Source organism: Theropithecus gelada, chromosome 20 (genome assembly GCF_003255815.1).
Source record: "Theropithecus gelada isolate Dixy chromosome 20, Tgel_1.0, whole genome shotgun sequence".
In the NCBI taxonomy this organism is placed as follows: domain Eukaryota; kingdom Metazoa; phylum Chordata; class Mammalia; order Primates; family Cercopithecidae; genus Theropithecus; species Theropithecus gelada.
Window position 1 is genome coordinate 8,432,857 of NC_037688.1, and position 26,365 is coordinate 8,459,221.

Genomic DNA, 26,365 nt, shown 5'->3' on the forward strand with positions numbered 1-26,365 from the left:
AAGCTGTGTCCCCAAGAATGACAAAGATATGGCCAAGCAAAGAGTGAGAGGGAACAAGGGAGCATTCTAGTCATGGGGGACAAGCAGTACAAAGACCCTCGTGGGGGAAGGAGCCTGGTATGCATGGTAGGCTCAATAGTCACTCCCAAAGATACGTAGATTCTAATTCCCGGGACCCTGGGAATGTTGCCTTACATGGCAAAAGGGACTTTGGAGGTGGGATTCAGTTAAGGGTCTTGAGATGGAAAGATTATCCTGGATTACCTGGATGGGACTTAAATGCAATCGCAGTTTCCTTATAAGAGAAACTTAAAGGACAATGTAAAGCAAAGGGAAATATGACACCAGAGAAGAAAGCAATGTGATCACCAAGTAAGATGCTACACTCCTGGCTTTGAAGGTGGAGGAAGGTGCCATGAGCCAAGGATTGCAGCTCTAGAAGGTGAAGAAGACCAGGAAATAGATTATCCCCTAGAACCTCCGCAAGCCGCATAGCCCTGCCTGCCTTGGCTCCAGCCCATTTTGGACTTCTGACCTCCAGGACTATAAGGGAATAATTTGTGTCATTTCCTGCAGCAGCCGTAGGAAACTAATACGCTATGTTGGAGGCAAGCTAAGGGAAAGGTGTCACTAGATGAGTTTGCAGAGGTAGGTAGGGCCAGTTCAGGAAAGGTGTCACTGGCCACAGTCAAGAGTTTGGTCTTGATCTTGGAATAACATCAAGGCCTTGGAAAGTTCTAAGCAGGGGAGATGTGAACCAATTTACAGTTAAAGAAGACCTTCTTTGCTCCTGGGTGGAGATGGGACAGGAATATGTAGGGATGGGGATGGGAGGCAGAAGAAGTAGGGAGGCTGCCTCAGAGCTATTGCAGGTGAGAGGCGGTTGGCAGTGGAGGTGGAGAGAAGAGGATGGATTCCAGAGACATTCTGGAGGTAGATTCCCAAGAGCCTACGAATGGGTTGGATGGGAGGGATGAGGGAATGGCAGACATCAAGGATGACTCATAGATTTCTGACTTGAGAAACTGGGGGCTTGGGAAAGTTGGGTAGGAAACCAGTTTGGAAGTGGGAGGGAGTTCTGTTTTGAATTGTCAAGTTTGAGACACCGAAATGGAGAAGTTAAGTGGAGACGTCAAAAGATGGTGTGAATTTGGAGCTCATGGGAAAGGTCACAGCCAGAGGTAACAGCGTGGGCGTCCTTAGTGTCAAACTGAGAATGGGGCCCTTGAGTCTGGATGACATGAGCTAGAAAGAGATTATGGAGAAAGAAGAGGTCAAGAGGGCCTAGGTAAGATGGTACTGAGATCTTGATATGTGATTCCTGGTAGAGTTCAGAATAGGAGAAATTCCCTAATTTTCAAAAGTCCAGCGGATACCACCAAAAGCCTCCTGGGCCGGTGTAGGGAACTAGGGAAGTAGGATTCTTGATTGTAAGCTTCTCTGATAGAAAGGTTACCTGAAAGGTACATGCTCATGGCCAGAAGTTTATCCATGAGCAGACAGATTCCAGTTTTGCAGCCAAGAATACATAATTCTCATGCACAGAAAAACAAGGTATTAGAGCAGAATTTTAAAAACAGCCTCAGACTTTCATAATATTCACCACCATCCTGGATGAAAAAGGATGCCAATCTGAGGGCCCTTCCCTCCCCATAGCACCAAACAAAAAGCTGAAATGAATACACCCCACAGAAATGTGAGAGGTGGAGTCATATTCCAAGCGGCTGAGCTGAGGCTAACCCTTCATTCCATTATTGTACCAGGACAGCTTCAAGCCTCCTTCTTCACTCGGGTGAGTGGTCCAGCCCAGTGTGTGAGGCGCCCAGTACTCAGGGCAATGCCTGGCAGTGCCTGGGCACAAGAGAATGCGCTGCCTCAGGCCCTGGGTGGAGGGTTCCCGGTGAACTGTAAGGTCATAAAGGACATTTCCCCTGGAGAATCACAGGCAGAGATCACAGCAGGGAAGACCGGCAATCCAGGTTCTTTGATTGGCTTCCCTTGGACAGTTTTTTTCCCTCTAAATTTAATCACAACTTATTATTATTTCCTGAACAATCCACAGATCCAGTCCCCTAAGCATCACCACTCCCCGATCACTTACCCTGAAAATGCTTCTTTTCAGGAGTGCTACATCTCTTTCTGCTTTGTAGCAACTTATCTCTTGATATCTTCAGTTCCACATCCCCTTGCACCCCTCCCTCTCTCCTCCTCTGCCTCCACCCCCAGGAAACAAGGGGTTCCCTTTGGGATCCATCCTTGCCTGGGTTACTGCATCAGTCTCCCTGTTACTGCCTTTGACATGAAGCGTGAACCTATTAAAACATAAGTCAGATCAGCCACTGCTCTGATGTAAACTCTCCAGGACTTCTTGTCTGGTGCAGGGGAAAAGTCAAGGTCTCATCTGACTTGGACCCGCTGTGTCCTCTCTGGCCTCCCCTTTGCCACTCATACCTGTTCTCTGGGCTCCAACCTCACTGGCTTCTTTGCTGTTCCCTGAGCATACCAGGCACATTGCTGAGGACACCTGGCACATTGCTGCTTCCAGACGTCTGCACTCACCTGTCCTCTCCTATGGGAACACTGTTCCCTGAGACGGTGGTGTGGTTGGCTTCTTCACTGCCTTCGGGTCTTAGTTCAAATGCCACCTACATGAGGTAGTCCTTCCCTGAACGATCTACCTAAATAGCAGTTTCCAATCACTGCCTACCCTCCTTTGTATTGTCTTCTGTGCATGAACTACCTGACACGTGGTCAGTTTTCCCTTCCCCTAGAATGTCAGCTTCTGGAGAACAGGAACCACGCTCACTGCAGTGTCCTCAGAGTCTACAAAGGTGCCTAGCACATAGTAGGTGCTCAGTACATATTTGTTGAATGAAGGAAGGATCCACTTTCTTTATTAAAGGGGGCAGAAAATAGAAGTTGGGGCAGCTTATAAGAATGAGTCACCCTGGCCGGGCACGGTGGCTCACACCTGTAATCCCAGCACTTTGGGAGGCTGATGTCAGGAGATCGAGACCATTCTGGCTAATACGGTGAAACTTTGTCTCTACTAAAAAATACAAAAAATTAGCCGAGTGTGGTGGCGGGTGCCTGTAGTCCCAGCTACTCAAGAGGCTGAGGCAGGAAAATGGCGTGAACCTGGGAGGCAGAGCTTGCAGTGAGCCGAGATTGCACCACTGCACTCCAGCCTGGGCGACAGAGCAAGACTCTGTCTGAAAAGAAAAAAAAAAAAAAAAAAGAACGAGTCACCCTTTTTCTGACAGCGTTTCTGTCTCCTTTCTAAAGGAGGAAGATTCCCTGGGACATGGAACAATCCCTAATGCATCAACTGCCCAAAATGGGATCCAGATGTAGCAGAGAGTTCCCTTTAATAAAGAGCTTTCTGTGTGTGTTTTAAAAATCAAACATAGAAATTATTTGTCATTGATACCAGCAAATAGCTCAAATGGGAGAGCATGGATTTATAGTTCAGCTGGATTAGTTTAAAGATGATTAAAGTAATCCCCTTTATCTTATCAAAAAGAGCTTTTAGGTGGTCAGAGTAAAAGTCCTCAGACAGAATGTTCAGTCGCACTTGGAATTTCCCTTGCCTAAGAGATAAGCACATCTCAGAGATGGAAGACCTCAACCCGTCATCCATGGATCAAAACACTGTGCTGGGCTACCATGGAGAAAGCGCCTGTGACGTATCCTTGCTTGTGTGGATACCTGGTCCAGTTAGCCCCTTGGCCCAGTGTTCATTCTGAATGCCCATATTCACAGGATTGGTGGGAAATGGCTGGAGCCATGGGAGGTTGGATGGACATCTGGGAGTTGCCATTTACTAAGATGGGGAGTGCAGAGGGATTGCAGGGGGTGCTGGTGGGGAATATCAGGAGTTCGCTTCTGGCTGTGTTGAGTGGAGATGCTGAGCAGGTGGTAGGATATAAAAGAGACATCAAATTTGGAGAGAATGCAAATAGGAGGTACCCCATGGTAGGCACTGGGAAGCATGGAGCAGAGTCTAGTCAATAACCATGACTGGTGCTACTGAGCAGGTTTCCTTGAGTCCTGACCATGTGTTGTTACTCTATGTCCCATGCCCCTACGAGGCTACCTGGAGTTTACCATCCTCCGCGGGGAAAGCGCCATTCAATTCAATAGTTTTATGTTAGGTTCCTGCTGTGTGCAATGACAGAACGACATAAGACAGCTTAGTATCAGTGTTAGGTCAGGCACAGTGGCTTATGCCTGTAATCCCAGCACTTTGGGAGGCCAAGGCAGGAGGATCTCTTGAAGCCAAGAGTTCAAGACCAGCCTGGGCAACGTGGTGAGACCCTCATCTCTACTCAAAAGAGAAAAGTTAGCTGGGCATGGTGGTGTGTACCTGTAGTCTCAGCTACTTGGGAGACTGAGCTGGGAGGATCACTTGAGCCCAGGAGACAGGGCTGCGGTGAGCTATGATTGTGCCACTGTACTCCAGCCTGGGCAACAGAGTGAGACCCCGTCTCAAACAAAAAACAAGAACCAGCGTTATGTTCCCTGCAAAACCCTTCAAAAGCTTCCCATTGCTCTTGGGATGGAGAACAACCCCTATCCTTGGCTCCCAAGGCCCTTTTGTGCCCTCATTTCTTCAACAGGTCATGCACTTTCCTGTTCCCTATTTCTGGAGTGTTCCCCCTCACTCCTGCCTGCCAGTTATCTTTCCCATCTCATCTCAAAGGTGACTTCCTCAAACAGGCCTTCCCTGAGTGGCCAACCTCCCCTTAGGCATGCTCAGAGAGATTCTTCTTCTGAGGCTTATCACAGCTTTAATTAAGTAAGTGATCATCTAATGAGTATTTTAGTTTGCATTTTTTTGCCAGAGGGAGGGTGGTATCTCTCTTGTACATTGCTGTTTCCTGGTACCTGCTCAATAACTCAACCACTAGTTCCACGAACCCAGGACCAGGTTGGATGGAAGAGGCTGTGGGGTGGTGGATTGAGAGAGGTCATTAGTGAGGGCTGGAGCCCTCTGCGAAGACATGTCTGTAAAGGACTTTGACTAGGTCCTCCATGAAGGGAGGATTTGGAAGGCAGAGAGGATGAGCATTTCAGTTGGGGAATCCATTTTTAACAGAGGTGGAAAGAGCCTTGGCTTGGAATCAGGGTGTCGGCCCATCTCCTGAGTGACAGGGGGCTAGTAATTTACTGTCTTTGGGCCTTCATCTCCCATCTGTAAAGTGAGAGGCTGGTTTACCAAAGACTGCAAATAATAGCACCATGACACTATCTCCCCATCTCATCCCCTGGCAGACATCTCTCTTGCCTGTGAGCCTGAATACAAGTTCAGAATTAGCTTTAACGCAATGTTCTAGGCAGCCATTCCCAATTGATAGGAAACGATAATTGAGATAAGCCCTATTTGTCAGGCTTGACTTGGATGAAGATCCCTTAGATGTTGTCAGGCCCCGGCACTGAGTCAGTGAACATATGACAGGACAGACCCTGGGGAAGAAAGCCCTATGGAAGTAGAGACCTCAGCAGCACCAAACGCCATCAACCGAAAGGACACAAAAATGGGCCGGGCACGTTGGCTCATGCCTGTAATCCCAGCACTTTGGGAGGCCGAGGCAGGCAGATCACTTGAGGTCAGGAGTTTGAGGCCAGCCTGGCCAATATGGTGAAACCCTGTCTCTACTAAAAATACAAAAATTAGCTGGGCATGGTGGCAGGCGCCTGTAATCCCAGCCACTTGGGAGGCTGAGGCAGGAGAATCTCTTGAACCTGGGAGGCGGAGGTTGCAGTGAGCCGAGACCGCACCACTGCCCTCCAGCCTAGGCAACAGAGCAAGACTCTGTTTCAAAACAAACAAACAAACAAACAAAAATCCCCAGCAGCAACAACAACAAAAACAAAAAGAAGGGACATGAAAATATTCCAGTCCAGAGTGACAAACTCAAATGCCTTAAGGGACCAGTGGATGTAGATCCTGCAGATAAGAGAAGTGCTCCCAGCCGTAGCATGAGAATGTTTGCCTTGCCTAAAAGGACCGCAAATCTCTCTCCTTTACATTCTTTTCTCTTTCCTCCTTCTTATTGTATGGGTTAGGCAAAACCAAATTTCAGCTGAAATTTTCTTCCAGACAGTTGGACTGTGACCTCAGAGTCCTTCCAGCTTTGTTGGAGAATAAAGATGTAGAGGAGAACGGTGTTGCCTAAGGCCACACAAGCCAGGCCTGTTGATTTCCAACTTATGGCTTCCTTTGGCAGTGTGGTCGTGAAGTTTGGAATACAGGAAGATAGGGGTGACAAAAGAGGGACAGGAGTAGAAAGAGGCTTAGGTTTTCAAAAGATGCTCATTTCATTTTGGATGACTATGGCAGGGAAGAGTGGTGGCCTGTCTGCTGCTACTGTTACTCGTCACTCATGTGACTACTTTTATGTATTCATTGGTTTAAATTCCCTGGATCTCCAGAAACATGTTACTTTCCACTGGGGGAAATTTGTGTCATGGTTAAACATACACACACACACACACACACACACACACACACACACACACCCCTCCTCCTTTCTCAGTGTTAATCACCTTCTCCTATAATTAGCACTTAAAATGTCAAAGGAGAAGAAATTAATTAACAGGAGTATCCAGTGCAGCAAGGCTCTGGGACTGATTATAAAAAGCACTTCCTTAAATATTTTGAGTACTTTTGGGAATCAGAAGCCTCCCTTCTAATTGAAAGATCCTTAACTACACCCTAAGTCCTGGCTGGTGGCCAGGGGTGCAGGGCTGAGTGAGGCGGCGTGTGGAAATCCCTTCTTCACCATCCTTGGGAAAATTCCCTCCTAACTGGGATAGGTGGCAACAGAGGTTCGGAAACAGCAAGCGTCCCAGGCCGAATCTGCGGGGGAGGAAGAGATGAACCTTTCCTGAGCTGGTACTGCGTGCCAGAAACTTTAACTCAGTATTTTGCCACAATCCTGTACGACAACCGATACTATGATCTCCATTTTACAGATGAGGACATTGAGGCACAGTGTGGTTGTGACTTCCCCGAGTCACGCAGCCACTGAATGAAAGCGCCAAAGATTCAAAGTGAGGTCTGATTCTAAAGCTTTGCTCTCTCACGGCATCCTGGAATCCTATTCCCAACCTTCATCTGGACTCTCAACCCAGCCCAAACCTAAGCGTCTACAGTTTTGACAGCTGAGGCAGGAGCACGGGAGGTGGAGCTGGTGACAGCGCAGCGCCCCGCCCCGCCCCGTCTCCGGCACCAGCCAATGGTGACGCGGCACCCACAGCCTTTCGCCCAATCAGCTTGAGCTTCCCGCCTCCATCCCCCGCTCTTCTCCGCCCCGCCCCTCCGCTTTCCCTTTGGTTCCACCGAGCTTGACAGAGCGGAAAGTCCCTTCGGCCGGCGCCGGGCCGGCAGCCATTGGAGGAAGGTCTGTCATAGGGAGGCCCAATCAGGGCCCGCTCAAGAGAGCAGCTCGGCCTGCGATTGGCCAGTGCAGCGTCTGCCCCCTCCGCCCCCGCTCCCTCCCTCTCCTCTGGGCGGTTCGGAGGCGGGGCAGGTGGGGGCGGGCCCAGGTAGCAGGTTCGGCTGCGCGGGGGCCGCGCGTCGGAGGTAAATACTAGGGCGGTGGGTGTGGGGCGCCGGGGCCGGCCCGGGACGCAGGCTGGGGAGCCGGGGCGAGGGGCGACGCCCCGCCGCCCGAGGTTAGTGAGTGAGCGGGCGGCAGGCGGCGGGCGGCGGGCGGCCGGATCCCCTCGGCGCAGCCACCCGGCCTCAGGGCGTCCGGAGCCGCTGCGGCGACCGTCGGGCCCTCGGCGCCGGCCCGTTAGTTGCCCGGGCCCCAGCCGGCCGGGCCAGTGGGGTGCCGAGCACGCTGACGTCAGCCCGGGCTTCCTCATCCCCGGGGCTTCCCCATCCCCCGAGGCTTCCCGGGAGGGCTCCGAGTCCGGGGAGCGTGCCGGGTCTCCACCGTCGGGACCCTCGGAGGAGAGAGGACTTGGGGCGGGAGTCGCGCGGGACACTGTCCCCCTCCTCGCCCCCCACCCCATTTACAGATGGGGAGACTGAGGCACAGGCCGCTGGCGGGCCCCGACGGCCACGGTTGGCCTCAGGAGCTCGGGGCTATGATTCCTACCGTCCGCGCCGCGGGGCGTATGCAGCGATCGATTTTGCGGGTGTTGGTGGCTCCCGTCCAGAAATCGCAGTCGGGGTTCTGGCCTCGTTAATGGCGTGTTCTGCTTTTTCTTTCAGTTTCCCCCTTTCCAGGGTGAGGATGGTTCTACACAGCCACCTGGAGTTCCTTAGTTGAAAGGTGCGCCCTGTTGTGACAGGTATTCTTTATGTTTTTCTTTCATGTTAACAATGGTGGGGGGGGGAGCGGAAGGGGGGCGGAAGGGAAGTCATGAAATCTTGAGGAAGATGGTGTTGAGTTTGGTACTCAGCTGGGTCAGCTGCCGGTTATTCATGCACTTGGCATCGTTTCTTTTCCACCCCTTGGCATTTGAATGTTTTAGGATAGTTGTCATCTTCCAGCCACCAAGCCTGTGGCCTTGCAATCTCCCAGCCCCCATCATCCCCGCCACTTTCTTTTCTCCAGTTTTTCCTGGAAAGTTGTATCCTTAGCTCAGCTGAGGAGCATGCCTACCTTGCTTTTGAATATGGGCTAGAGATCTTAATAGGATTGTTCATTTTGCAATCATTGGCTCTCAGAAGCACCCAGGCCTTGAGAGGGTGTTCATTTGATTGTTGGCTTTCTACACACCCCCTCATGCCCCAAGTAGATTGAATGGCCTTAAGAATTTAGCCTGCCATTCCCCACTGAGTAGTGGGTGGATTTGAACTAGAACAGTATTAGGAGAAAATGATTTGCTGGAAATTCTTATTGAAGTTCATGTACTCTGGATGTCGATAACACCCAGAACATTCTCTAATATTCTGCTGCAAAATTGTATAGTATTCTTGCAAATAAACCTTCCTTTGGGTGGTAACTTTTGTGAGAAGCAGATAAGACTTGTTGTATAAAGCAACAACTAACATTAAGCAGCAATAATTTTTGTAGTCTGGCACACCTAAACTGTGGTTTTGTTTGATTTAAGGAAGTCTTCAGCACAAGGAGAGAGAAAGGAATACTTATGTTGTTTATCGAACTATTAGTATTTTGTTCCTGATTTTCACACTATGATCTTAAATTAGTTTTTTTTTTCCGATTGGTTGAACAGAATTTCTAAGTAGATACATGCTAGTGAGGCTCTAGGAAGCTAGTTTCAAATAAACCTCAAAACAACTTGGTTTCGTAATTGTGAAATTTTCTGTATTTGTTTCTTATATGTGTAACAATGAAGTGGTTTAGCATGATTTCATTTTATCCAGAGAATTAGTGAAGTTTTAGGCAAAATTCATTAAATATTCCCAATTCCTTAGTCTTTTTCTTTTCTCTTTCTCTTGTTTTAATCCCTTAAACAGGAGGAGGAAATGCAATTTTGTTTTCACTGTTGGCACTTGAGTCTTTCATTCATTTCTCCGTATTCAGTGCCTAGCATATGCCAGGCTCTCGTGTGGGCACTGGATAATATAAAAATGAAGGACTTGGGGAATTCACAGTTTGGCGGTGGAGTGGCTAGGTTTAACACTAGAGAGGCAGCAGTATTCCGTGTTCCGGCGGGAATATGCAGATCTGAGAGGCTTTGCTTTTCTTTTAACCTTATAAATCCCACTTATATTAGGGACTGTGTACTTGTGACACAAATTAGTCATTGAGGAAAATTAAAACGGACTCAGTCTTTTTTTCTGGCCACGGAATCTCTGTATCCCTATTCTTTAGCTGTTTAGAAATATAACAACTTTGTCTTTTAGTGAGAGGTGTTCTTTTTTAAAAGAATAATCATTCTAGCTATCTAGAAGCTTTTGGGAAAAGGCCCACATGTCTTCTTTCTTTGGTGTCCACGCTGACCTTCCTACCTCTTTGCCATTGGTAATTAGGGGCAGAATTTAGTATTGTAATTTTTATTCTAATTTAGGTAGCTTCCTTTTTAGAACAAGCAGGATATCTCAAGAGATGCAAAAAGCTCTTGAATTGGATCTGTCTTTGTGAGATCCTTATGAACAATATAACCTGATAACTTGAGAATCAGAAAGACACTGTATCTTCTGGATAAGCTAACCATTGTTAGTTTTCTGTAGCTACTGATGTTCATTTGTAGTGTATGTTGCCTTTCAGAATGTGGTAATTGTAATTTTTAACATTTTCATGTAAAACTTATTTCCTGATCATCTTTCCATTGCCTTCATGGAAAATTGATAAATATTTGTGCCTTCCAACCCTCATCTTGGTTTAATGACTTTATCTTAATACAAGTAAGTTCCCCTTTACTTAGAATCCAGACCATCAACAAGCTCAGATAACCAGAAATGTTTTCAAATCTATGTGAACCTGAACTGTTCTCCTTCTTCAGTGTCCCCAAAGGAAAGGCCTTGTGTTCAACATGGCTTTAGGGTTAAACATATTACTGTGTTTCAACTCGTTGGTAATTTTCATTCAGTATTTATTAGCAGGATATTTATAATCACACAGTTATCCAGCCTGAAGTAAGACAGTATTTAGATGAGTCATTTGTAATATACTCACTCAAAGTGATTCAACCTGCAAAGTAATAAGAGAATACAAATGAAAATTTCTCCCTTCACACTGACCCCTCATCCCCACCTGCCCTACAGTGACTTTGAATTTAGCTGTGCTTCTTTTTCCTTCCGTTGTCTTGCTGTTCCCTAGGCCTTTACTTAAAGGCAGAAGCTGAGTGAATGTGGATTGATGTTTTTTGTTGTTGTTGTTGTTGTTGTTCTTTCCTTTTTTTTTTTGAGACAAGGTCTTGCTCTGTCACCCAGGCTGGAGTGCAGTGACGTGATCATAGCTCACTTCAGCCTGGACCTCCTGGGCTCCAGCGATCCTCCCATCCTCCCGAGTAGCGGGGCCCACAGGCATACACCACCACACCATGCTAATTTTATCTTCTTTGGTTTTTTTTTCTTGCTTTTGGGACAGGCTCTCATTCTGTCGCCCAGGTTGGAGTGCAGTAGCGCTATCACAGCTCGCTAAAGCCTTGAACTCCAGGGCTTAAGGGATGCTCCCACCTCAGCCTCCAAAGTGTTGGGATAACAGGAGTGAGCCACTGTGCCTAGCCTAGATGATGTAGTTTTCACTATCTAACTCTGTACTGAAAGCATGAAAAATACCAAACTAACAAACCAACCTTCTTGATGATAAATAACTCATTTACAATGTGATTTAGATCTTTCCCTTCATAGTGTGTTGAGTCAGTGTTTACTGCTTGGGGTACCTAAGACTTTAACTATTTAACTACTGTGCACATCCTAGTGAAAGTAGAATGTTGGCGTTATATTCACCTCTATAGTGGGGAGAAATGTATGTTAGCATATTTTTATTGTAATACTGGTCTTTTGAGTACTATATATACACACACACACACATATATGAGTGTGTGTGTATATATATACACATACATACATATATATACATACATATATATGAGTGTGTGTATATATATACACATACATACATATATATACATACATACATATATATATATGAGTGTGTGTGTATATGTGAGAGAGTACGTGACAGGGTCTTGCTTTTTCACCCAGGCTGAAGTACAGTGGTAGGATCATGGCTCACTGCAGCCCTTCCCTCCAGGACTCAAGCCATCCTCCCACCTCAGCCTCACAAGTATCGGGGACTACAGGCACATGCCATCACACCTGGCTAACTTTTGTACTTTTTGTAGAGATGAAGTTTCACTATGTTGCACAGGTTGGTCTCGAACTCCTGGGCTCAACCTGTTCACTCACCTTGGCTTCCCAAAGTGTTGGGATTACAGGCGTGAGTCACCGCGCCTGGCTGAGAATATTAATGATCATTCAGTTTATTGCCTTGTATATCTCTAGGCTCGAGCTGTGAAGTTTCCCATTCAACTTTCTCTATCAGTTACAATGAAGAGAATCAATTTTTAATCAGATAATTTCAAACCTGTTCTTAATGTATTCTTTCTGAAAGAGGAAAGGCTGTATCCTTTATTTTTGGATAATGCTTTTGAAATATTTGATAACTTGCGCTTGACTGTTCTAGTTGTCTAACATGACCCATCGTGTTACTAAGTCTAAGCTCATTTCCACTTGTACTCATGAAAGTTAGGGAAAAAGTTACTGCTCCTTGTAGAGTTCACTTTAAAATATGGTACTTGAAAGCTATTGTTTATTACCCAAAGCATTTTCATAAACCTAGCAGTTATATCAATTTTTACTGTGGATTCCCTCCCTTAAATTATTTCAGAAAGCAAGCTTATAATCAAATTTATTTAACCTAGTGTCCTAATGCACATGTAGTAATTTAGTTTTGTCTTAATAATAGATTATTAGCACTAATGATTTTTATTTTGAATTGTGACATGAATAGTTAAGCTAGAGGACCAATAGAGTAAGAGCTGTTGGTATAAAGCAATAATTAAGATTCAAGGAAGTTTCTGATTGTAATATTTGAAGACATTAATCTTAGGAATTTTAAAAAAAGAATTTCTTTTCAAAATAGAATTGCTTTACCCTTTTCAAAAAACTTTTGGTCCAAAAAATCTGAATACGTTTTAAAGAGAACCAAAACCACAGCTCAGTGTTTTGGATGTTGCTTTTTGACTATCATAACCTTCTGGAAGTGACCAAAATCTCTATTCAGTAAAGCTTATGTGCACTTTGCTCCGAAAGACCCTTTCAGAATGTATGCGTACCTCTTTTCACGATTGTTGCTTTGTTTTTCAAACACACAAACATGTTTCACCACCTGGCTTCTCAGAACTGATTTGAAGCAGTAAGTTGAAAAGCAACAAGGCCGTAAAAGGAGTCAAATGCATACAGCAGGAAACCACAGAAAATGGCTGATTGCAAGGGAAAACTCTAGACAGTAGATCTGTAGAAAGCATTCGTGACCTCAGGAAGCATAAGGTACAGCCTTTTAACAAAATAACAGCCTTGCAGATCAAGAGTTATGCAAAATAATTTACAGTCATAATGATACATCAACGATCAAGAAAAAACTAAGGACATTTTCTTGTGGAAAGTGTTGATGTGTTAAAAGCATTTTGGTCAAAAAGAACCAACACTTCAGTTTGGTCCTTTAAAGGAATAGAACCAAACTGAGGGGTTGGGTAGCTGTTTGGGCAGCCCTTAAAAGGAGTTTTGTTTATATGGTGTCAAGATAGAGGTTTCCACAGGTGTCTTATGTAAGTGGCAGATATGAATTGATACCATTCTTGCTGAAGTAGACAGTGCCCTCAAGTGGAATGAAAACAAACACACCACAAAGAAGAAGAAAAAAAAGAGAACCACTTCATGCTACCTCTGCCTTTACCCTCACTGAGTGTTACACAGATAGTTCAGTCAGGTTGGTTTGAAGGGGGTGCCTAAGCTGTATCCTGTCTTGGCTAAACCACATGTCTCATGCTGTCTTGTAGAGGGAGAGACTTTTAAAAACGTTACCATTATGGAATACTTCATTATCTAGCAGTGCTTTCTAAAAGAAGCGTTCCTCTGTATATAGATTTGCCAGGTTGTTTGATCATTAAGTGATTAAATCTAAAATTTGGTTCTTTAGTTTTAGGAGTATTTATTTCTGAATTGCTAGAATAAAATAAATATGATAGTGCTATCAATTGCAGCCATTATCCAGAATAATGGAAATGGATACCTCTATCTCAAGGAAGGATGAAATAAGTCCTGTATTTGGAAACCAGATAGCCACACTCTTATGACAGGGATACCTGGGAACTATTGTTTTCAGCAGAAAATTAATTAAAATAATAAAGTAAAGTCTCCGTTTGAATTAATGAAATTGTGTAGTTTTTTAACCATCAGTTAAAATAGGTTTGAGAATAAGGCTACTTCATTGGAAAGATTATTATTCTTGTAAAAATTTTAAATGAGGACCAGGTGCAGTTGCTCATGCCTGTAATCCTAGAACCTTGGAAGGCCAAGGCGGGAGGATCACTTGAGCCCAGGAGTTTGAAGCTGCAGTGAGCTATCATCACACCACTGTACTCAAGCCTGGGTGACAGAGCAAGATGCTGTCTCAATAAATAAGTAAATAAAATAAATGAAAATTTGAAAAAGAAATCATAGAAATAAATTAGAATGCAATTGTATCATGATATTCTCTTGCTCTATGGTACAAGTTTTGATGCTACAAAATTGATTTTTAAAATATTTGTAATATAGTCACATTATAATATCTGATATTTGCGATTTGAGAAATTAGATGATAATTATGATTAATGTGATGAACATTGCCCATCTTCAGACAAAATATATGAAATGAAGTTTAGTCAGAGGTAAAATGTTCCATTATCAAAATATGGCCATATCATAGCTATCATTTATAGGCATGAGCCACAGAGCCCAGCCCCAAATGCTACTTTTAAAAGTTTATTAGTGTCAGAACATGGGCCCGGCCTGGTGGCTTACGACTGTAATCCCAGCGCAGTGGGAGGCCAAGACAGGAGGATTACTTGAGCCCAGGAGTTCAAGACCAGCTTAGACAACATAGTGAGACCCTGTCCCTACAAAAAATAGAAAACTTAGCTGGGTGTGGTGATACGTGCCTATAATACCAGCTACTCGGGAGGCTGAGGTAGGAGGATCACTTGAACCTGGGAGGTCGAGGCCACAGTGAACCATGATTGTGCCACTGCAGTCCAGCATGGGCCACAAAAGTGAGATCCTGTCTCAAAATAAATAAATAAATAAAAATAAATTTTTTAAAAATTAGAATATGTATATAAGGGTAACCTTTAAAAGTTTTTACTAGAATCTGATTTTATAAATTTCACTGTCTTGGAAGCAAACATTATTGTGTTGTCTTTGAAAGTACCTTATAATTGGATTTCATTAATTAAATATGCACAGTTGCAGTAGATAGAAGTAATATACTGTATGTCTTTAACTCTTTTAGATGTTTTTTTGAAAATATTTCATTTATGTGTTTACCGGTCAAATGAAAATTTTAAAAGTCTTCAGTCTTAATTTTCAGTCATGTAGAATGAAGTCTAAAGTTTATTTTTGCTTCTTCAGCAGGCATTTAGATTTCCTTTCTTTTTACAGCATGGACACCACGTTGCTGAAAACATGCTTTGGGACTGCCACTGAATTTATTTTTTGTGGTTTTATGACAAAGTTATTAGTAGTTTCCTTTTTTTGAATTAGTATTTTGAAGTTAATATCACAATGAGTTCAGGCTTATGGAGCCAAGAAAAAGTTACTTCGCCCTACTGGGAAGAGCGGAGTTTTTATTTGCTTCTTCAAGAATGCAGCGTTACAGACAAACAAACACAAAAGCTCCTTAAAGTACCGAAGGGAAGTATAGGACAGTATATTCAAGATCGTTCTGTGGGGCATTCAAGGATTCCTTCTGCAAAAGGCAAGAAAAATCATATTGGATTAAAAATTCTAGAGCAACCTCATGCAGTTCTCTTTGTTGATGAAAAGGATGTTGCAGAGATAAATGAAAAGTTCACAGAGTTACTTTTGGCAATTACCAATTGTGAGGAGAGGTTCAGCCTGTTTAAAAACAGAAACAGACTAAGTAAAGGCCTCCAAATAGACGTGGGCTGCCCTGTGAAAGTACAGTTGAGATCTGGGGAAGAAAAATTTCCTGGAGTTGTGCGCTTCAGAGGACCCCTGTTAGCAGAGAGGACAGTCTCTGGAATATTCTTTGGAGTTGAATTGCTGGTAAGTTTGATAAACCATTTTAGTAGTGTGTTTGTGTTTGTGTGTCTATGTGTATTTGTATGCACATATGTATTTTTCTCCTTTAAATACAAAAATATTTTCCCAAGAGTCTTCTGTAATTTTTAATATTCATCATCCTTGCTGATGAATCCATGTTATGGATAAATCCATAATCCAAAACTTGCTTATAGTTATCACTGGTAATATGTGTGAAAATCACGTTGGAGTTTATTTCTGTTGGAAAGAGACCCAAGAACTCTGTGATATGTTTCTAAGCTTACTATTCATTCTCAAGAACTTAAATGTCAATTATATTTTGACATTCTTGCAAATAGAATTGCATGCCTTCTTTGCTTCTTGATTTAATTTTTTTGTTTACTTTTTAATGATGAATTGCGATGCTGTAAAGATGATGTTGAAAGTTTTAAAAAGCTATGTGCTATGATGGGAACATACAAAGAGGTTCACCTGGTTATTGCAGGCATTTATATTTTAGAAATTTTAACATTGCCTATATTAAGCATTAACACTACCAGTTGTAAATAGTTACATCAAAAGTTGTTAATTACCTTTCTTTTTTTTTTTTTTTTTTTTTGAGACAGAGTCTCGCTCTGTCACCCAGGCTGGAGTGCAGTGGCGCGATCTCGGCTCACTGCAAGCTCCGCCTCCCGGGTTCACGCCATTCTCCTGCCTCAGCCTCCCGAGTAGCTGGGACTACAGGCGCCCGCCGCCTCGCCCGGCTAATTTTTTGCATTTTTAGTAGAGACGGGGTTTCACCGTGTTAGCCAGGATGGTCTTGATCTCCTGACCTCGTGATCCGCCCGCCTCGGCCCCCCAAAGTGCTGGGATTACAGGCGTGAGCCACCGCGCCCGGCCGTGTTAATTACCTTTCATTATCATCTATAGGTTTCTTAGTTCTTCTTAATGTATGTTATTAAGTAATAACAATTTAGATATAAAATTTTTGAAAAAAAGTTGCAGAAATTTAAACTTGCTTGTGATTGTCCCTGATAATATATGTGAACATCCTTGGAATTTATTTCTACTGGAAGGAGACCCAAGAATGCTGTGATATGTTTCCAAACTTAATATTCATTCACAGTAACTGAAATGCCAGTTACATTTTGACATTGCCAGTAGAATTGCATGTCTTCTTTGCTTCTTGATTTAATTTTTTTTAAAGCAGTGATTGTAAACAATTAGGAATTTGAATCCCAGTTAAGCCATGTACTAGCTGGGTTGCCAGGTTACTTAACAAAGCTACTTAACTTCTCTCATTCTGCATGCTTACCAGTACAGTGGTGTTAATAGTACATGACTTGTAGTATTTTTGTGGTACATTGATACAGGATTTAGCACAGTGGCTGGCAGTAAGTGCTTAATGAATGGAGCTAACATTACTGCTATTTTAAAGTAACATTTTCTTTTCATAACCAAATTAATGTTAGAATCACAACGTGGAATTCAGCCTAGCTTTTTCATAATAGAGTTATTAATTGAAATTATCAGATAATATTTCAGCATCAGATACAACTTCTTTCTTATTTTTTTAAACACCTTAAATCCAACAGCAACTGCTAATAATTATATTATTTATTATATGTGTCATTTAGAATTTTTCCAGAGTGATTTTCCTGAAATCCCTAGAATGAACCCCTTTCCCTATGAGTAGTCTTTCTATATCTATTTCTTTCCCCTCTCTCTTAAAAACTAGGAAGAAGGTCGTGGCCAAGGTTTCACTGACGGGGTGTACCAAGGGAAACAGCTTTTTCAGTGTGATGAAGACTGTGGCGTGTTTGTTGCATTGGACAAGCTAGAACTCATAGAAGATGATGACACTGCGTTGGAAAGTGATTATGCAGGTCCTGTGGACACAATGCAGGTCGAACTTCCTCCTTTGGAAATAAACTCCAGAGTTTCTTTGAAGGTTGGAGAAACAATAGAATCTGGAACAGTTATATTCTGTGATGTTTTGCCAGGAAAAGAAAGCTTAGGATATTTTGTTGGTGTGGACATGGTAAGAAAATTTTGGATTAAATATCTTTGTGATATATGTATTAGTTTGTATATATTTATATATATACATAAACATATATACGCCTATATGTTATATATGTATAGTTTATATATATATGTATTAGTTTTAGGACCAATTTACTTGCAAATTGAACACTTCGAATATTTAACATGATCTAATTTGGAATACTTTAAAGAACATGTTCTAATTTATCTTTGCTAAAGGAGCATTGAAATAGAACAGGGGTCTAGATGTAGAATTACATTTAGTTTTTTTTTTTTCCCATTTGAATAAACTGGAGTAATGTTCTCAATCTTTAAATTTGCCTTATTGTAGCTGACCAGTAGACAAAACAAAACAAAACAAAATGCACATATATTACATGATGTCCTATTTTTCTTTATTTTGAAAAAGTTTTTTGGGGTAATCTATGTTTTTTTATGATATTCCACACAATTTAATGGCTGATCTGGTTTTAATAATTGGTATATTTACTATTTTAATAATTAGCACATTATTACTATTATTATATACTAATATAGTATATTATTACTATTATAATATTACCATTTTAATAATTAGTATATTTTAATAATTAGTATAAAAATCATTTATAGAAAATATCTGAGTAGAGGAAAACCACATTGATTTTGAGGAATAGATAATTAGAATATCTCACTGGATTTCATTCATTTTAAAAACCTTTTTTAATTGTGGTAAAATATACATAACAAAATCTACTTTTTAAGCATTTTTAAGTGCGCATACAGTGGCATTAAGTGTATTCACGTTGTTGTACTGTCACTTCTACTCATCTCCAGAACTTTGTCATCATCCCCAAACTGAAACTCTGTGCCTGTTAAACAGTAACTACCCGCTTTCCCCAACCTCTGCTAACCACAGTTTCTTCTGCTTTCTGTATCTGTGAATTTGCCTGTTCTAGGCTCCTCATAAGAGTGGAATCATACAAGTTTTGACCTTTTGTTTCTGTCACTTATTTTTAATGTTTCCTTACAATCATACTTGTTAATAATGGATCCATTCCAGTGTGGCAGGTTGACTTATACCTGTGGCATTGAGAGAATAAGAAGAGAAAGGCCGAGACCATTTTTATCATATATGGAACATATTGGCAAGACTTTGTTATGTATAAAGAAAGAAATTCATATGGAATTACTGAATACTAGAATGAGTTAGGAGGGGACGTGAGTAGTAGTCTCTTATACTCACCATGGGGATGCTTTTAGTCGTTTTTATCTATTCAGGTATACCTTTTGGTTAGTAAGGTAATGTTTGTTTTAGTGTAGTGTTTCCTGTGCTTGAAAATTCTAGGAAACTCTATTTGATACTCATTGGTTAGTTACTAAACATTTACTCTTAATATGTGAAAAGTTAGAACCAGAGTAAAACATGTATGCCTCTCAGGATAGCTGACAATAAAGCACTCCTTTTAATCAATATTCTTTAAAGAGTAATTCTGTCTTTATTTCAAGAATTGTGGCCTGCATGGAGGGAAGATTGGAGAAACAGGGCCACTAGTCATCGGGGTTGGTCTCCCCTTGTGTCAGGTTCTTTACCTTGGGCCTCAAACTTGGCAGAAGCTGTTTAGGGTTTAGGCCTTGCCTTTTTCAGATGGCAGTCTGGGGTCAGCTTGTTTACCTGGGGCAAGCTGCCTAGAGGTTTGCCCTGCCAGCTTCTCTTCCTGCCTCCGTCTGTCCCATAGTTGACTTGTGTAGACATTTATTCCAAACACTTCTATTATAGTCCTTGAGAGCAAATGCCAGAACTTCTTTCTTTATCTCCTTTTCCTTCTATTCATCTTCTATTGCCAGGGGCATTTTAGCATGCCGTGCACATTCGTGCCCAGGGCAGTTGTCTGGCCCATCTACTGATGTAGTTCCCTGAACAGCACAGTGCTAGTTGGCACTATATTAGAATATCAAATAATTAAATATAAACATCTCCATCTTGGAGAAGATTCCTGTATGCGCATAAAATGACAAAAGAACAATTAGAAAATAGACTTTTTATGTACAGAAAGGCATACAGAAGTTCAGATCGACAATATTTAAGTACTCAGGGAATATGAAGAGCCTAGGGCTAATTAGAGGCATGTTTCTGGGTGAAATAATATATTATTAATGAATCTTTCTATGCAAAACATTGTCTTTTAAAACCTCAAATGGGTGTTATTCCATAGACTAGTATATATTGTTCAGTAAAGTACAAAAAACACTTTTGATTCTTTGCTTATCTAGGGGTTTACTATATAACTTGGTTATTCTTGGATCTCATTTCCCTAAGGAAAAAAAATGAACAAACAAACGAAAAAAGCAAAGCCTTATTACTATGGCAACTATTCCTAATGTATTCTTTCTTTCTTTTAGGTAAAATTGTTAACATTTACCAATGTAAAATATTTTGGAGGATTCTTTTGGAAAATACAGACTTTCACATTTACATTTCATTGAGGAGGATTTTAGTGTTTATTATTTAATTTGCAGGATAACCCTATTGGCAACTGGGATGGAAGATTCGACGGAGTGCAGCTTTGCAGTTTTGCGTGTGTTGAAAGTACAATTCTGTTGCACATCAATGATATCATCCCAGGTATGTTTTCTTTGTTTTATACATTTATAAGGCAGACTTTCTTTTTTTACAATTTTTTAAACATTTTTGTTCTTTTTTTTATTTCTTTAAGTTTTGGGGAACAGGTGGTATTTGGTTACATGAATAAGTTCTTTAGTGGTGATATCTGAGATTTTGGTGCACCCATCGCCCAAGAAGTGTACACTGTACACGATGTGTAGTCTTTTACCCCTTGCCACCCCCATTCTTTCCCCCTGAGTCCCCAAAGTCCAATGTATGATTCTTACAGCTTTGCATCCTCATAGCTTAGCTCCTACATGTAAGTGAGAACATACAGTATCTGGTTTTCCATTCCTGAGTTATTATACTTCACTTAGAATAATAGCCTCCAATTCCATCCAGGTTGCTGCGAATGCCATTATTTTATTCTTTTTTATGGCTGAGTAGTATTCCATGGGGTGTGTGTGTGTGTGTGTGTGTGTGTGTGTATGTATGTACTATATATATGTTTTTATATATATATATATGTACAACATTTTCTTTATCAACTCATTGATTGATGGGCATTTGGGCTGGTTCCATATTTTTGCAATCGCAAATTGTGCTGCTGTAAACATGCATGTGCAAGTATCTTTTTCTTATAATGACTTTTTTCCCTCTGGGTAGATTCCTAGCTGTGGGATTGCTGGATCAAATGGTAGAGCCACTTTTATCTTTAAGGAATCTCCACACTGTTTTCCATAGTGGTTGTACTAGTTTATATTCCCATCAACAGTGTAAAAGTGTTCCCTTTTCACCACATCCATGCCAACATCTATTATTTTTTGATTTTTTGATTATGGCCATTCCCACAGGAGTGAGGTGGTATCATTGTGGTTTTGATTTGCATTTCCCTGATAATTGGTGATGCTGAGCATTTTCCCATATGCTTGTTGGCTATTTGTATATCTTCTTTTGATAATTGTCTAAAAGTGGGCTAATGTCCTTAGCCCATTTTTTGATGGGATTGTTTGTTTTTTTCTTGCTGATTTGTTTGAGTTCTTTGTAGATTTTGTATATTAGTTCTTTGTATAGATTGTGAAGATTTTCTCCCACTCTACTGATTATTTCTTTTGCTGTGCAGAAGCCTTTTAGTTTAATTAAGTCTCATCTATTTATCATTTTTGTTGCATTTGCTTTCAGGTTCTTGGTCATGAAGTCTTTGCCTAAGCCAGTGTCTAGAAGGAGTTTTCCAGTTATCCTCTAGAATCTTTATGGTTTCAGGTCTTAGATTTAAGTCTTTGTATAAGACAAACTTTCTAATATATATGTTGAGAATGTAAATGTAAGCTTCAAGGTGTATTTTTAGAACTTGACTTTTATATTATGGAACTGTTATTAAATAGGATATCCTTTGTTACCCTCAAATGAAAATAATTAAGATTTTTGTTTCCAGAAGTATATGAGTATAAGGGTGGCATTAATATATTTTCATTCACTTTTTCATTACCTGTCCATTCTTAGTGGGGGAAAAAACACTTCCTGGTAATTAGAAGGATCAGAAAATGTAATAAACTGCTACCTGAGTGAGAGCTTGGTTTAAACTAGCAGGCTTTACACAGAAATTGGTCATCTAATCTAACCCAATGTACTGTGGAGAATATTCTTGCTAGATGACCTGCGAGATCCCTTTTGGTTTTGAGAAGGCATGATTGATCAGGGATCAGGACTCTAGTAAGAAATAGATTGCTCAACTTTACATTTAGAAGAAAAATCAAGCAGTCTTTTATTTTGCCTCAAACAAGTAGCGCCTAGCATCTGTTGTCAGGTAATTGACAATTTCTCTTGATAACAGCATCAACAGTTTCATTGCCTTGCTGTTAGTGGAGCTCTCTGTGATATAGGCTAGTGCAATAAAGTCAACAGTGGCAGTCAGAGATGGTGATTCTCACTGAGCATTATGCAACTCTGATTAAAATGTCAGAAGGCCTGCAGGCAGACTGTAGCCAGGAATGTACCAGGCCCTGAGTTAGATGACTTAATACTTTTTTACATTCCTAACAAACTTATAATGTAGGTCTTAATGATCCCCATCTTGCTGATAAAAAGCTGGGGCTCCGATGGACAAAAATTACCAAAATCAAAGTAAATGGTAGAGCCAGAATTTAAATCCAGACCTGTCTGATTAGAACTGTGCTCTTTTCAGTACCTCCCCACCCCAAATCGTATTTGTATATTTAGGATGTGAAGACCTGCATAGAAAACCATACTTCTCAGTCTCACATATGTACTTGGGAATATTGTTTCCATGGAGATATATTTTGTCTCTAATTCTATAAAAGCTGAATTTTGCTATAGCAAGGATCACAATTGAATAAGCAAACTAAATTTTTTTTTTTTCAGGTCATTTCAAGTCCTTAGTTTCTTTTGTTGTAAAAATGAAGGGACTAATACTAGATGATTCTTAAGGTTCCTTTTAGCCTGCACTGTTTGCCCTTCCTGTTTTCCTGTTGCTGGGGCAAGTAATCAATGCTTGTTTTTCACATTAGGGCATGGTTTCTGCTTTAGTTTTTAGCTTTACAGCAAGAGCACATTAATTTAGTTGGAGGTATAGGATTCCAACTGTAGCGTTATTTCAATTTTACTTCATCAAATTGTGACATACTTTACTTGATTTTTTTAAAATCAATTTTTAATTTATTGCAAATGGAATTCCTAGCTATTTTTGTTTTTGGTTCCGGAAACAAATGGTGTATATTCAGGAAAAAGCATGTATGTGCTTGATATTTTATTTGGCAAAATTTAATTTACTTTTTCATGATTGTTAATGGAGATAATACAATTTATTATTTTATGAATTAAAATACTTTTAACTATTATAATAAGTGCTTATCATTTAAAAAAGAGTTTAATAAAAGGCCTTTCCTTCGTTCAGATATTATTAAGTGCTTACCTAGATGTTGGGGATGTAGTAGGAAGAAAAACTGGTAAAAATTCTTCTTGTGTGGAGTTTTCATTCTAGTGAGTAGAGAGAGTAAGTATATAATGTATGTGATTAATTACATGATAATAAGATGGAGAATGATAAAGAAGGTGAGGGGGAAGGGAGCACTGGGTTGTAAGGCAGGATTTTTCAATTTCATATAGGGTAGTTCTGATGAACCTTCTAAATGGGTGATATATGAGCTCTTGACATGAAGGAAATTTGGGAGTGACCATGTGGATTCCAAGGGAGAGCCCAAGGCCACAGCCAGCATGGCCAGTTTGAGCAATGTGAAGAGTTGGCTGTGGTAGTAGCAGATGGAGTGAGGGAGAAAGTGGTAGGAGCTGCAGTGGGAGCTGGAACAGGTAGCGCTAAGTGGGCTGTTGTGTGGATTCTTGGCTTTCACAGTGACAGAGGTGGGGAGCTCTAGGTGGGTTTTGAACAAAGGACAACTCACCCTAATTTGCATTTTAAAATGATCTCTCCGGCTGCCTGTTGAGAGTAAACTAGACAGAGGACAGAGACAGGGAGACCAGGAAGGAGACTGTTGTAGTTATCCATGTGAGAGACGGTGGTGGCTGGGATTGGGGTGGTATAAAGAGGATGGTGAGAAGTGAAGGATTTTGGATATAATGTAAAGATCCCTAACAAGATTTGCAGATGGGTTGGGTGTGAGGTTTGAGTAAGAGAGAACAGAATCAAAGATGATTCCAAGGTTTGGACTCAGCAACTGGTAGGCTGGAGGGGCAATTTACCCAGGTGGGAAAGACAACAGGCAGAGGCGGGGAGTGAGAGTTGGAAGTCAGGATCTTGGTTTTGATCGTGTTAAAATTGAGATAGCTATTAAACGATTTCATTTGAATGTTTATGTTAATATTATAATAATTCATTTTTAATCCTTAAAAATGGGCAGTGTGCACCTGTAGTCCCAGCTACTCGGGAGGCGGAGGCAGGAGAATGGTGTGAACCCAGGAGGCGGAGCTTGCAGTGAGCCGAGATCGCGCCACTGCACTCCAGCCTGGGCGACAGAGCAAGACAATGTCTCAAAAAAAAAAAAAAGGAAAAAAACGGGCAATGTGCTGATCATTTTCATATTTAAGAAACTTTTGGCCGGGTGCAGTGGCTTACGCCTGTAATCCCAGCACTTTAGGAGGCCGAGGTGGGCAGATCACGTGACTTCAGGAGTTCGAGACCAGTTTGGCCAACATGGCGAAACCCCCGTCTCTACTCAAAATACAAAAATTAGCCAGGCATGGTGGCGTGCACCTGTAGTGCCAGCTACTCAGGAGGCTGACGCAGGAGAATCGCTTGAACCCGGGAGGTGGAGGTCGCAGTGTGCTGAGATCGTGCCATTGCACTCCAGCCTGGGTGACAGAGCGAGACTCCATCTCAAAAAAGAAACTTTGTATTGTGGAATGTATTTGCAAAAGTGTATGTAACAACATATATTAAGAATAATAATGAACACTCATGAAACTGACCATCTAGGTTAAGAAACAGGACATTAGAAATACCTTAAAAACCACCTGCAATATCTTGTCTTCATTATAACTGCAATCTCTCCCTAGGGTGACCACTATTCTGATTTTTGCTCATTAATTTTTTCCTTGCTTTTAATAACTTAATTATATCTCTATAACCAATATACTGTTTAGTTTAGCCTGCTTTTGAACTTAATGTAGTTAAAATCTTACTGATTTTTAAATTACTTGCATCATTTACTTAAAATGTATTTTGAGATTCTTTTGGGTCTTAGTAGTTTGTTCCCTCTCACTGCTTCATAATATATTTCGTTATGTGACTATCCCACAGTTTGGTGCCCATTGTAATATTCATGGACGCTTGGGTTTTAGGTTGTTTCCTCCTCCTTTTCAACACTTGGTACTGATTAAAATTTTTGTCAGTCTGACAGGTGAGAAATGGTATCTCAAGGTGGTTTAAAAGTTTGTAGTTCCCAGATTACAAGTAGGATCGAACAGCCTTTTATATGTTTATACAACATTTGTGTCTTCTATTAAACACGTATTTTTTGCCTGTTTTTCTGTTGAGGTGCTTATTTATTGATTCATGAGTTCTCTATTTTGAGAATTTTAATAAAACATCTTTTAACATTTTGTTATGACATTTTAAACAGAAAAACTGAAAATTGTATATTGCATAAGCATCCTTATGCATATCATCTAGATCCTACAATCAACATCTTACTTGCTTTATATGTATCTGTCCACCTCTCTATTCACGTACTAATCCATCACGTTTTCTTGTGCATTTCCCATTAAGCTGCAGACACCAGTTCACTTCCTCCTAAATACTTCAGTGTGCATCTAATTAACTAGAGATAAGTATTTAGGGTTTTCTTTTTCATTTCAGATAGAAGTCATACATATAATGACCATATGGATTTATTTGGGTTTTAACTAATACATACATACCCTTGAATTAGAAACCTCTATCAAATTATTAAAACAATTTAAATAAGAAATCATTCATATATCTCAAATCAAAATTTAAAAGTACAGTAAAATATCTCATTTCCATTTTTATCCCCTCTGCCTCAGTTGTCTGCTTACTCCATCCTTTGTTTCTCACTAGTCACAGTTTTTATGAATTTCTTATGTATCTTTCCAGTGTTTCTTTATACAATATAAATATTCTTATTTCCCCTTCCCTTTTAATTCAGGGAGTGTACTAGATGTGCTCTTCTGCCGTTTGCTTTATTCTCTTAATTTTATATGTTAGAACTCTTTGTATACATGCAAACAGAGGTTCTTGTTTTTTATAGTGTATAATTTTCCATTGTATGGAAAAAAAATTCCATAATGTATTTAACCAGTTTCCTATCAATGGATATTTGGGTTGTTTCTGACTTTTTGATATTCCACACAATGTTACTGTAACCTGTACGTATCTGTTTCCCACACGTGCTAGCATATCTGGAGGATATATTCCCAGAAGTGGAGTTGTTTGATGAAAGGGTGTATGCATTGGTATTTTTCTAGATATTGTTAATTGCCTTCAGTCATGGATATAACAATTT

The 26,365-nt window shown here is 41.0% G+C and overlaps 1 protein-coding gene across 4 annotated transcripts in view; it reads left to right on the top strand.

The window, feature by feature from the left end:
- Positions 1-7,516: 7,516 nt before the first annotated feature.
- The window catches only part of CYLD (CYLD lysine 63 deubiquitinase), a 56,876-nt gene continuing 38,027 nt past the window's right edge, over positions 7,517-26,365 (top strand). For 2 of the 4 annotated variants that reach the window (XM_025370734.1, XM_025370736.1), the window contains exons 1-5: positions 7,517-7,588; positions 8,228-8,307; positions 15,134-15,760; positions 17,475-17,777; positions 20,282-20,387. In XM_025370734.1, coding sequence (XP_025226519.1) covers positions 15,257-15,760; positions 17,475-17,777; positions 20,282-20,387 — 913 coding nt within the window. In that variant the 5' untranslated portion in view covers positions 7,517-7,588; positions 8,228-8,307; positions 15,134-15,256. Of the gene's footprint in view, positions 7,681-8,227; positions 8,308-15,106; positions 15,761-17,474; positions 17,778-20,281; positions 20,388-26,365 lie in introns of all 4 variants that reach the window. The other 2 variants (XM_025370738.1, XM_025370737.1) reach the window with 2 other exon arrangements.